Source organism: Hyla sarda, chromosome 2 (genome assembly GCF_029499605.1).
Source record: "Hyla sarda isolate aHylSar1 chromosome 2, aHylSar1.hap1, whole genome shotgun sequence".
NCBI lineage: Eukaryota > Metazoa > Chordata > Amphibia > Anura > Hylidae > Hyla > Hyla sarda.
Window position 1 is genome coordinate 513920782 of NC_079190.1, and position 13814 is coordinate 513934595.

The following is a 13814-nucleotide window of genomic DNA, read 5'->3' on the forward strand; positions in this document are numbered from 1 at the left end:
TTATCAGGTGTGGAAAAAATACATGCACACAAGATGCCGTCTAAGTACGCTCTGTTTTACTATTTGCCAACGTTCATATATATATACCATGTTGCTTAATAGTTACAAGTCAGCAGAACACAAGAACAGGATGTACGTGCACAACAGTCAGGAATCAGCAGTTGAGAAAACGAGAAGTACGGTACGAGCCTTGCGGTTACAAAAGGCAGAATTAAGATATACATCATACAAGATTACAGAATTATGATACACATCATACAAGATTACAGATCTGTATTATTCTATCAAGACTCTTGTACCCTTCTTGCCTGATGTTTTTGATTACTCATTTGATTGCTATCCCACGTGCAGTCAGGTATATTGCTATGATACAGCGCTCGAGAAGGAGTATGTTCCGATTATTGTATATAAGTTTGTATTGTTTGGTATGCTTTATCATACTGACGTTTTCTTTTGTCTGCTACACACTCCGATGTTCCATTTGGATGCCATTCTACTATATTGTTGTATGTGGACCAATTCTGCGCTGCTTATGTAAATATTTATTTCCTTTTTAATAAAACAAGTATAAAAAAATATTTATATATCATGTGCCCCTTATATTAAAAACATCACATGCCCTGGATCTATAAAATATTATGCGCTCCACATAAAACAGCATATGCTCCTTATATTAAACACCATAATATCATGCACCTCTAGAAATACCATTGTCTTGATATAGATAATATCATGCACTCTATGTTAAACATCATGTACTCCATATAAAACATTATGTACCCTTCATATAATAGCATTATGATTGGCCATGTATTCAATATATACTGTGATAGGTAATTTCCCATCGGAAGTTGGAATCATGATAATATAATGCATATAAACTAACATCTAATAGTTTCCATCCGAGCATGAAGGAGTTAACAAGGTTTGAGAATCAGGCCGGTGAGCGCATGCGCAGTAGCTTATGAACAGAGGAACGCGTGCACATTGAATGTGAGATGCGCGATCGTGTGGATGCGACGGCCCACGTGACCGCGGCTAATCACATGACATGGGAGCGGAAACTGTCAGATGTGGGCGGATGTTGTCAGCGGGCCGAACACGGATTGGCCCACATGGAATCAAATGTGAATGGTGAATCACCCGTAAAGCGGGTGATGTAATATAATATCGTATATAGTGATTGGTTCATGAACATGATTAATAGTGATTGGTGTGTGTGCAGTTGTATGGAGCACTTGGATTGGCTCCAAGGAACAGTGTGTCTGAGTGGTCAGCTAATAATGACACTAGGAGGATACCATATAAAAAGGCTCATCTAGCTGGGACATTCATTGCTGTCAGTGGACTCCTTGATAAAGCCACAATAGTGGCGAAACATGTCGGGGCGTGACAGATTTGTGTTTTAACAGCAACTCCACTGAGTCCAACGCCTAGTATATTTGAATAATCCAATTGATAGGGTCCTACCTGGCTAACCTAACCACTTAGCTGTTATACAGCCAATACCTGCGGTGCACAGCAGGTCTATAGGGGCTGGGATTCCCCAGTACCTCATACTGGGGAATCTGATAAACAACAACCACATAATATATAAGTGGCTTGTGTGTATATAGAGACCTCAACGTCATACACAGAACTCTATCCAGGCCGACTCCAGGGCATCCATTGAAATAAGGGATAATATGACCCATATTGAGGCTAGTAGTTCTCAAGATCTCACATACAGGCGATATTTGCACCTGTTTGCTCTTGGGCGGTATATATCGTGACTTGGAATAATACATACACACGATTAATATCAATAGTGAGATATATGCCCGAATTAGGTCTGGTATTGTTGATGTGAGTCAGTAACAAATAGTCCTGAGAACTGGATGGCCAGTTAACCGACCCTAAGGCCATATCCTATAGAGCATAGGGACTTTAGTGGAGCTGTGTTTTTAAATACATTTATTTCCTCACCTTATATATTAAATCATTCACAATAAAAGTTATGTATTATGAATTGTGACACATGCAATATAGAGGTTTCTTTTGGTTAACCCCCTGGGGTTAATTTGGTTGTGTATTGCATTATCTCTGCATGTGTTACCAGGCCAAAAACTAGTAGTGTGACTGTCCATACCTACTCTCAACTGAGCAGCTGTCCATACCTACTGCCAACTGCGCGACTTTCATAACCTACTCTCAACTGGGTGGCTGTCCATACCTACTCCCAACTGGGCAACTGTCCATACCTACTCCAAACTGGGCAACTGTCCATACCTACTCCCAACTAGGCTACTGTCCATACATACTCCCAACTGGGTGACTATCCATAACTATTCTCAACTGGGCGGCTGTCCATGCCTACGAATACCCAACTGGGTAACTGTCCATACCTACAACCAACTGGGCGACTTTCCACAACTACTCTCACCTGGGCGGCTGTCCACGCCTACTCCAAACTGGGCTACTTTCCATACATACTCCCAACTGGGCGACTGTCTATACCTACTCCCTACTAGATAACTGTCTACACTTACTCCCAACTGGGCTACTGTCCATACATACTCTTAAGTGAGCGACTGTCCACACCTACTCCTAACTGGGCGACTGTCCTTACATACTCCCCACTGGGCGACTGTCCATACATACTCCTAACCGTCCACACCTACTCCTAACTGGGCGACTGTCCTTACATAGTCCCAACTGGGCGACTGTCCATACCTACTCCCAACTGGGCAGCTGTCTATACCTACTCTCAACTGGACAACTGTCCATACCTATTCCCTACTGGGCAACTGTCCATACCTACTCCAAACTGGGGGGCTGTTCATACCTACTCCCAACTGGACGCCTGTCCATACCTACTCCCAACTGGGCAACTGTCCATACCTACTCCCAACTGGGCAACTGTGCATACCTACTCCCAACTGGGCGACTATTCATACCTACTCCCAACTGGGCAACTGTTTATGCCTACTCCCAACTTGGCAACTGCATATACGTACTCCGAACTGGGCGACTGTCCATTCCTACTCCCAACTGGGTGACTTTCCATATCTACTCCCAACTGAGTGACTGTCCATACCTACTACATAATGGGTAAATGTTCATACCTACTACCAACTGGGCAACTGTTCATACATACTCCCAACTGAGCGACTGTCCACACCTACTCCCAACTGGGCTACTGTCCATACATACTCCCAACTAGGCAGCTGTCCATACCTACTCTCAACTAGACGACTGTCCATACCTACTCACAACTGGGTGACTGTCCACACCTACTCCCAACTGGGCAACTGTCCATACCTACTCCCAACTGGGCGACTGTCCATACCTACTCTCAACTGGGCGACTGTCCATACCTACTCCCAACTCGGCGACTGTCCATTCCTACTCCCAGCTGGGCGATTGTCCACACCTACTCCCAACTGGGCTACTGTCCATACATACACCCAACTGGGTCACTGTCCATACCTACTCCCAACTGGGCGACTGTCCATACCTACTCCCAACTGGGCAACTGTCCATACCTACTCCCAACTGGGCAACTGTCCATTCCTACTCTCAACTGGGCTACTGTCCATACATACTCAACAACTGGGTGACTGTCCACAACTACTCTCAACTGGGTGGCTGTCCACACCTACTCCCAACTGGGCGACTGTCCATACCTACTCCCAACTAGGCTACTGTTCATACATACTCCCAACTGAGCGACTGTCCACACCTACTTCCAACTGGGCTACTGTCCATACATACTCCCAACTGGGCGACTGTCCATACCTACTCCCAGCTAGGTAGCTGTCCATACCTACTCTCAACTGGACAACTGTCCATACATACTCCCAACTGGGTGGCTGTCCATACCTACTCCCAACTAGGCAGCTGTCCATACCTACTCTCAACTGGACAACTGTCCATACCTACTCCCAACTGGGTGGCTGTCCATACCTACTCCCAACTGGGCAACTGTCCACACCTACTCCCAACTGGGCAACTGTCCATACCTACTCCAAACTGGGCGACTGTCCATATGTACTCCCAACTGGGCGATTGTCCACACCTACTCCCAACTGGGCTACTGTCCATACATACACCCAACTGAGTGACTGTCCATACCTACTCCCAACTGGGCGACTGTCCATACCTACTCCTAACTGGGCAACTGTCCATACGTACTCCCAACTAGAATGGTGATTTAATGCATATTCTGGATGGTATGAGGTAAGTGCAATAGTGAACAATATGCGGAGCACCTGATCTACTCTCTCAATATACACCTTATATTTACTTAGCCTCTGGATGCATAACAACGATATTGTATGAGAGACTACCATCTGCAAACAGTTTGCATGACAGTATTACTGTTTGCGTAATTATAATCTAGAACCTAATCGTAACTACTGGAGCATACATATATTTCTGAGACACTAATTGTGGATTATTATATCTGTCCAGTAGTGGAACTAACAAGAGTACTACAATCCCCTACAGTGTAAGTGCAACCTAGGGGGCTATGATCCTACACTAACCTATATCAACTTTACAGGGTGAATGATAATGATGGTGGCCATTTATATAGTATGTTAATGTATGCACTCAGATTCCAATATTTTAGTATATGATACAATAAAGAATGAAGTTTTAGTCCCTTAACTTTCATCAGTGCTATATATGTTCATACTTACTCCCAACTGGGTGTCTGTCCATTCCTACTCCCAGCTGGGTGACTGTCCATACCTACTCCGAACTGGGCAACTGTCAATATGTACTACTAAATGAGCGACTGTTCATACCTACTCCCAACTGGGCGACTGTCGATACATACTCCCAACTGGGTGACTGTCCATATCTACTCCCAACTAGGCAACTGTCCATACGCACTCCCAACTGGGCAACTGTCGATATGTATTCCCAACTGGGTGACTGTCAATACCTACTCCCAACTGGGCAACTCTCCATACCTACTCCTAACTTGGCAATTGTTCACGCCAATTCCAACTGGGCAACTCTCCATACCTACTCCTAACTTGGCAATTGTTCACGCCAATTCCAACTGGGCAACTCTTCATACCTACTCCCAACTGGGTTACTGTCCATACCTACTCCCAACTGAGTGACTGTTCAAGCCTACTCCCAACTGGACAACTGTCCATATGTACTCCCAAATGGGGGACTGTCCATACCTACTACCAACTGGGGTGTGTTTATGCCTACTCCCAATTGGGCAACTGTCCATACGTACTCCAAACTGGGCGACTGTCCATACCTACTCTCAACTGGACAATGGTCCCTACACTGGACTAAGTGCAAGAAGTGTGACAAAGCATCAGACAGAAAGGTAAACAGGGACAGAGTCAGAAACTTTATGTTGAGGGATCAACATACGATGCTTTTGTATGTCGGGGCCATCGCATAAACGGCTATCCGGCAGCGCTGCCTGCTTCAGCTGCCACCGGATAGCCGTTTACGGTGCCCCGTGAGCTCCGGTGATGTCGCTTACCTGTCCTCTGGGCTCCGGCGCGTCCTCTTCGGGATCCCCTGCATTGTCCGCGCTCTCCATCAACGTCATTACAAGTGTTGCTCGCGAATATTCGCAATTCGAATTTTATTCGCGAATATCGCATATTCGCGAATTCTCAAATATTGCGCTATATATTCGTAATTACGAATATTCTTTTTTTTTTTTCTTTTTTTTTTCACAGTACACATCACAGTGATCATCCCTCTCTGCTTCCAGCTTGTGTGGTGTAAAGAAGGCTCTAATACTACTGTGTGAGACTGGTGTGCGAATTTTCGCTTCTGCTAATTTTTGTATATGTAAATTTTCGCATATGTTGATTTTTCGCACACGCTAATATTCGCATATCTGAAAATAAAACGAGAATATTACGAATATGCGAATATTCGAGAATATGACGAATATTCGTCCATATATTCGCGAATATTCGCGAACTCGAATATGGCCTATGCCGCTCAAAACTAGTCATTACGTCGCTGTGCACGCCGTCCCGTCATCCAATAGGAACGGCGTGCGTAGCGACGTGATGGCAGCGACGCAGAGTGCGGATGCCGGGGAAGCAGAGGCCTTGCCGGAGCGTCGGGGACACCTCGGGGACACGGCGACAGCGATGGAAGGCGTCATCCAGGGCAGCGGTGACGAGCGGTGACGGTCCGGAGCAGCGGGGACAGGTGAGTACAACTTCCTCTAACAGTGGTCTACAACCTGCGGACCTCCAGATGTTGCAAAACTACAACACCCAGCTTGCCCGGACAGCCGTTGCCATGCTGGGTGTTGTAGTTTTGCAACATCTGGAGGTCCGCAGGTTGTAGACCACTGTCCTATACTTTACATTGCACGGATCCCTCAACATACGATGGTTTCAACAAACGATGGTCCATTTGGAACGGATTACCATCGTATGTTGAGGGACCACTGTACAGTATTACTCCCTGCTTTCATCCTTACCTCAGAATCACCATTAGATGGCAGCAATACTAATACTCACAATAGACAAAATGACATTACTGATCTGCAGAATACGGGGATACCACAGCCGACAACCACAAGGCATCAAAATCAAGAGGCGGTGGGACACTGCGCAGCCAAAAACTGCATTAGAAAATGTGCCTGACTGTATATAAAGATCAGATATGGACACGTCCATGTGGGGTTCACTTTATCTTAAAGTCCAGTACATTCTAATAAAAATGATAAAAGTAAAAAACACATAATTTTACCTGATATGTGAAGTATCCAGGATTTATGGAGGTTTCCTGATGAAATCATAGACATATTACAAGTGTAGATTCCAGCGTCATCCGGTCGGGCGTCTCTTATCTGGAGCACCAGAGGAAGCCGAACGCTCAGGAAGGAGATTCTGGGGTCGGTGAAGTTTGATGCAGTTTTGTTGCCGTCTGATGCATAATGTAGATTGTGAGATCCAATTTCTTTCCTCCATACGATTAGTGACAACTTTCCGGTTATGTTGGTTTCCTCGGAGCAGCTTAATGTCACCGTGTCCCCAAGAGAAAATGGAAGAACCTGGATGGAGGACGCGGGAACAATATCTGGAGGAGGCAAGGAATCATTGTGAAATAATGTGTCTGTAATAAGGAGGTGACAAAGGACAAAAAGTGACACAAAACAGTAAAGAGTTATACAAATTGTCACCTACACTTTCTTTAAAGGGGTACTCCGGCGCCACGACATCTTATCCACTATCCAAAGAATTGGGGATAAGAAGCCTGATCGCGGGGGTCCCGTGTGATCTTGCACCCCGTTACAATCAGTCCCCGGAGCATGTTCGCTCCGGGTCTGATGACTGGCGATCACGGGGCCGGAGCATTTTGACGTCACGGCCTCGCCCCCGTGTGACGTCACCCTCCGCCCCACAATGCAAGCATATGGGAGATGTCTTAGCGCCGGAGTACCCCTTTAAGCAATTATTTGGGGAAAAAAAAAAAGGTTCATATGTTGCCAGCATAAAAATTATAATGACTCGCCTACCTGGGTCCCCGCAGCGCCCGCTGTGACATTTTCTGGTCCCCCTCTTGTCACTCGTCTTATTACTTCTGTGACGGACTCATCTCAACAATGACAGGAGCCTTAGCCAATCACTGACTGAGACGGGACATTGCTGCGGTCAGTGATTGGCCAAGATGAATCTTCCTCAGAGGTACCAGCAGAGCGATGAGTGGGGACCAGGAGACGGCACAATGAGAGACACCGGGCTTAGAAACGTTCTCCTGAGACTTCTGGCTTGGGCCGGACATCCGATGGTCTGGACGATCTCAGTAGTCGCGTACCTATGGAGGAGCTGGGCGCAGGTTCACCCCAGATGCCACTAACCTGTGGGATGCCAATTCCCTGTATTGGGGGGGGGGGGTGAATTAGGGAGCAGGGGGGCACTACCCCCAAGGCTGGCCTCTAACAGATTTTAGGGCTGCAGGTGTAAGAACGGGTTTGCTGACAGGAAGGCACTGCATACATCATGGGTACAGACGGGGCCTTACTACTATTTGGATGCACAAAGGGGGCCTAACTACTATATGGGGGCACAGAAAAGCCTAACTTGTATATGGGTGTAAATAGTGATCTTACTGCAATGTGGGGGGCACAGAGATGGGCCTAATACTATATGGAGGCACAGAGGGGCCTAACCACTACAGTATATGGAGGCACAGGGATAGGCCTAATATTTTGGGATAGATCCAAAGAAAGGGCAAAATAATACCAATATATTTCAAGTCGAGTGTGTTGGCCACCAGTATAACAAAAATTATAAGTTACACATGACAGTCATGTAAAAATTGCACAAAAAACAACACTAACCTAAGTAAGGAGGTCACTGAATAAATGGCCTCCAGCGAGTGGTCAGGAGAAAGGGGAAAAGCAAATAATAGTGTGCAAATGGAGCACAGAATAGCAGCATTACCATGAAGCTTCCCCACTCACAGAGCACAGGCTAGGAGACATAAACAGTGTACCTACCTACACAACACCAGCACCCCAACGTCGTTTCGCCGTTTGGCTTCCTCAGGGAGTATGGAAGGATACTCCCTGAGGAAGCCAAACGGCGAAACGACGTTGGGGTGCTGGTGTTGTGTAGGTAGGTACACTGTTTATGTCTCCTAGCCTGTGCTCTGTGAGTGGGGAAGCTTCATGGTAATGCTGCTATTCTGTGCTCCATTTGCACACTATTATTTGCTTTTCCCCTTTCTCCTGACCACTCGCTGGAGGCCATTTATTCAGTGACCTCCTTACTTAGGTTAGTGTTGTTTTTTTGTGCAATTTTTACATGACTGTCATGTGTAACTTATAATTTTTGTTATACTGGTGGCCCTACTCTTTAGTTAGGAATAACTATGTCATGTTTTGCATTTTTGCATTTATACTAACTAATGATATATTACCTGCCTTACCAACTCCTTTTTGTCTGGCTATACTGTCCTTTTTAATTGCTTTTATTTAATGATGTTCTCAATAAAGTTTATTACTTATGCATAGAATTGGTGATCTAGTGTGTATATAGGATTTCTAATATTTTGGGGCACAGAGGGGCCTAGCTACTATATTGGGGCATAGAAGGGGGCCTTATACTATATGAGGGCATAGAGGAGGCCTAACTACTATTTGGGGCCACAAAGTGGACCTTCCCGCTCTGTGGGGGCACAGAGATTGGCCTGATACTATATGGGGGCACATAGAGGCCTAACCACTAAATGGAGACACAGAGATGGGCCTAATATGTGGGGACACAGAGAGGGCCTTACTACTATATGAGAGAACAGGAGGAGGCCTAATACTATATGAGGTCATAGAGGGGGCCTAATACCATATGAGGTCATAGAGGGGGCCTAATACTATATGAGGTCATAGAGGGGGCCTAACTACTATATGAGCTCATAGAGGGGGCCTAATACTATATGAGCTCATAGAGGGGGCCTAATACCATATGAGGTCATAGAGGAGGGGGCCTAATATTATATGAGGTCATAGAGGGGGCCTAATATTATATGAGGTCATAGAGGGGGCCTAACTACTATATGAGGTCATAGAGAGGGCCTAATACTATATGAGTTCATAGAAGGGGCCTAATACTATACGAGGTAATAGAGGGGGCCTAACTACTATATGAGGTCATAGAGGGTGCCTAACTACTATAACAGGTCATAGAAGGGGCCTAATACTATTTGAGGTCATAGAGGGGGCCTAATACTATACGAGGTAATAGAGGGGGCCTAATACTATATGAGGTCATAGAGGGGGCCTAATACTATATGAGGTCATAGGGGGGGTCTAATACTATATGAGGTCACAGAGGGGGCCTAATACTATATGAGGTCATAGAGGGGGCCTTATACTATCTGAGGTCATAGAGGGGGCCTAATTCTATATGAGGTCATAGAGGGGGCCTAACTACTATATGAGGTCATAGAGGGGGCCTAATACTATATGAGGTCATAGAGGGGGCCTAATACTATACGAGGTCATAGAGGGGGCCTAACTACTATATGAGCTCATAGAGGGGGCCTAATACTATATGAGCTCATAGAGGGGGCCTAATACCATATGAGGTCATAGAGGAGGCCTAATACTATATGAGGTCATAGAGGGGGCCTAATATTATATGAGGTCATAGAGGGGGCCTAACTACTATATGAGGTCATAGAGAGGGCCTAATACTATATGAGGTCATAGAAGGGGCCTAATACTATACGAGGTAATAGAGGGGGCCTAACTACTATATGAGGTCATAGAGGGGGCCTAACTACTAGAACAGGTCATAGAAGGGGCCTAATACTATTTGAGGTCATAGAGGGGGCCTAATACTATACGAGGTAATAGAGGGGGCCTAACTACTATATGAGGTCATAGAGGGGGCCTAACTACTATATGAGGTCATAGAGGGGGCCTAACTACTATATGAGGTCATAGAAGGGGCCTAACTACTATTTGAGGTCATAGAGGGGGCCTTATACTATATGAGGTCATAGAGGGGGCCTAATACTATACGAGGTAATAGAGGGGGCCTCATACCATATGAGGTCATAGAGGGGGCCTAACTACTATTTGGGGGCACAAAGTGGGCACTATTACTGTGTGTGGCAATATAGATGGGGACCATATAGAGGTGAGGAGCCTAAAATGTGTGTCTGGCAGATTCTGTGGAGAAGAATCATGGCCAAGAGGTGTCTTAATGAGACCGACCAATCCACAAGAGAAACAAGATCAATTTAAGAGTCAAAAACCTCACAAGCAGTCCTTGTTTTTTCATACGACTGTGTACGAGCAAAAAGTATCAAGGGGCCCAGAAGATTTTTTAAGAAAATGTTTAAAAATTGTACAACATTTAAAACTATTGATCCCACCTGATTTGTGAAGTGCCCACGATTTGTGGAATCTTCCGGATGTAGTAATAATTTGACAGGTATAATATCCAGCGTCATCCCGACGGGCGTCTCTGATCCGGAGCATCGGGGGGAGCAGCGTGCTCAGGAAGGAGACTCGGGGGTCTACAAAGTCTGATTTGTTTTTTATTCCGTCAGATACAAAATGTAGAGAACGAGAACCGTCGACTTTCCTCCAGGTGATAAGAGACACGTCCGATAGATTCCTGGTCCTGTTGGTTTTATCTGAGCAGCTCAACGTCACCGAGTCCCCGGCAGAGAACGGAACGACAGACATCGCTCCGACCAGACCTGGGGACCCCAGAGAGATGGTAACTACGGGATGATATAGTGCAGGGTGTGAGGTAGGTGATAGGATTAGGTCAAAAGTATGTGCACCCTGACCACGATTCTCATTGAACATGCTGGTCTTAAAGGTGTGCTCCGCCCCTAGACATCTTATCCCCTATACAAAGGATAGGGGATAAGATGTCTGATCATGGGGGTCCTGCTGCTGGGGACCCCCGTGATCTCCTTGCTGCACCCGGCGTTTGTTTAGAGTGTCGGGTGCAGCGCTGGGGGCTCGTGACTTCACGGTCAAGGCTCGTGACATCACGGCCATGCCCCCTCAATGCAAGTCTATCAGAGGGGGCGTGACGGCCGTCACGCCATCTCCCATATACTTGCATTGAGGGGGCGTGGCCGTGACATCACGAGCGGGGCGCGACCGTGACATCACGAGCCTCTGCCCCCCCGCATTGCCAGTCTTCCGGCATGGAGTGAAGTTCGCTCCATGCGCCGGATGTCTGGAGTGCCGCAGTCGAGATCGCAGGGGTCCCCAGCGGCGGGACCCCCGCAATGAGACATCTTATCCCCTATCCTTTGGATAGGGGATAAGATGTCTACGGGCAGAGTACCCCTTAAGCTTGTTGTGCAGTTGATCCACATTGAAACCAATTCCCTTCATGTCAACCCTTGGTTTCTTTAGAAAGCCTTTGAACATGACTGGGGATTTAAATCATGCCAGAAAGATGATAGACAGCTGTTTTGGGCTCATTGCCCCTTATCAGTAAACAGCTTGGGGTTGTCTGTCTCAAAGAGATCCCTGTGTCGTGGGACCAAAGGGGTAACGTTTCTCTTTGAAGAGATCGCCAAGAAGGCACGTAGATACTTATAGGCCATTATCATGTTCCACTGGGAATTCTGGGAGAAAGGATATGAAAAGTAGCTTCTCTTCAAGTCCATGCTTTAAAGGGGTACTCCGGTGGAAATTTTTTTTTTTTTACATCTACTGGTGCCAGAAAGTTAATCAGATTTCTAAATTATTTCTATTAAAAATCTTAATCCTTCCAGTACTTATCAGCTGCTGTATGCTCCACACGAAGTTGTGTAGTTCTTTCCAGTCTGACCACAGTGCTCTCTACTGACACCTCTGTCCGTGTCAGGAACTGTCCAGAGTACAAGCAAATCCCCATAGCAAACCTCTCCTGCTCTGGACAATTCCTGACACGGACAGAGGTGTCAGCAGAGAGCACTGTGGTCAGACTGGAAAGAACTACACAACTTCGTGTGGAGCATACAGCAGCTGATAAGTACTGGAAGGGTTAAGATTTTTATATAGAAGTAATTTACAAATCTGTTTAACTTTCTGGCACCAGTAGATGTAAAAAAAAATATTTTTTTTCCACCGGAGTATACCGCTTTAATGAGTCTTTAAGAAGACTCAGAACATAACTGGGGATTTAACAAAGCAAGGAAACATTACGTTTCACGGAGAAACATTACCCCCTTTGTCCCATAATACATCAGTGGACCAGCCCGCACCCGTCTACAGATGGGTATCTTTCTGGCTTGGCTTCTTAAATCCCCAGTTATGTTCAAAGGCTTCTTAAAGAACTTAACAAGTAGCTTAATGGGAAGGAACCTCCAAAAGGTGGTACCACAAAGCTACATACTCCTCTTCCCAGAATTCCCAGTGGAGCCCGAATAAGTCTCCATACACCTTCTCTCTTCAAAGAGAAACATTAAAGGGGTATTCCGGGCAAAAATATTTTATCCCCTATCCAAAGGAGAGGGGATAAGGTGTCTGATTGCGGGGGAACCGCTGCTGAGACCCCCCGTGATCTCCCTGAATCTCCAGTTTCGGAAACCTCCAGGTTTCCGGGAGTGGGGACGTGACGCCAGGCCACGCCCCCTCCATTCATGTCTATGGGAGGGGGTGTGACGTACGTCACGCCCCCTCCCATAGACATGAATGGAGGGGGCGTGGCGTGACATCACGTCCCCATTCCCGGAAACCAGGAGGCTTCCGAAACTAGAGACGCAGTCCCCGCATAGAATGTGGGTGCTGCAGGGAGATCGCGGGGGGGACTCAGCAGCGGGCCCCCCGCGATCAGACATCTTATAAAATCTTGTAAAATATTTTGGCCCGGAATACCCCTTTAACCCTTTGGAACCCATAAAGCCCCCCCAGACAACGTTTATATGCTTCCTCTTCATCCGAGACGGATGGAACATTCCACCAAGTGACCTGAGGTTTAGGCGGCGCCTTATGTGTCCTGTATATAGGGGGGGAGATTTATCAAAACCCGTCCAGAGGAAAAGATGCCCAGTTGCCCATAGCAACCAATCAGATCGCTGCTTTCATTTTGCAGAGGCCTTGTTGAAAATGAAAGAAGGAAGCTGATTGGTTGCTATGGGCAACTGGGCAACATTTCCTCTGGGCAGGTTTTGATAAATCTCCCCCATAGTCCTCCGTTATGACCCGTACTGCCCCCCGGTGGTTGTCTATGGAGATAACATGGCTGTGACAATGGTCTCTGACACACCCGAGCTCATTAATCAGGAGGGGGGCACATACTTTTGGTCTTCTGGTGTATACGCAGGTGTATACGGTGTGTCTCCCACCACATGACCCTGCAGACCTC

At 46.5% G+C, this 13814-nt stretch overlaps 1 protein-coding gene and 1 long non-coding RNA gene across 4 annotated transcripts in view; one reads left to right on the forward strand and one right to left on the reverse strand.

The window, feature by feature from the left end:
- Positions 1-13814, reverse strand: part of LOC130357299 (uncharacterized) — a 40262-nt gene that overhangs the window by 26231 nt on the left and 217 nt on the right. For 2 of the 3 annotated variants that reach the window (XM_056559971.1, XM_056559970.1), the window contains exons 1-2: positions 10870-11475; positions 6736-7065 (exon numbers count right to left, since the gene is read on the reverse strand). In XM_056559971.1, the coding sequence (XP_056415946.1) occupies positions 6736-7065; positions 10870-11311 (772 nt within the window). In that variant the 5' untranslated portion in view covers positions 11312-11475. Of the gene's footprint in view, positions 1-6735; positions 7066-10869; positions 11476-13814 lie in introns of those variants that run through there. The other variant, XM_056559972.1, reaches the window with a different exon arrangement.
- Positions 1055-13814, forward strand: part of LOC130357303 (uncharacterized) — a 42815-nt gene continuing 30055 nt past the window's right edge. Inside the window, exon 1 of the long non-coding RNA XR_008889172.1 lies at positions 1055-1127. This is a non-coding gene — a long non-coding RNA (uncharacterized LOC130357303). The remainder of the gene's footprint in view (positions 1128-13814) is intronic.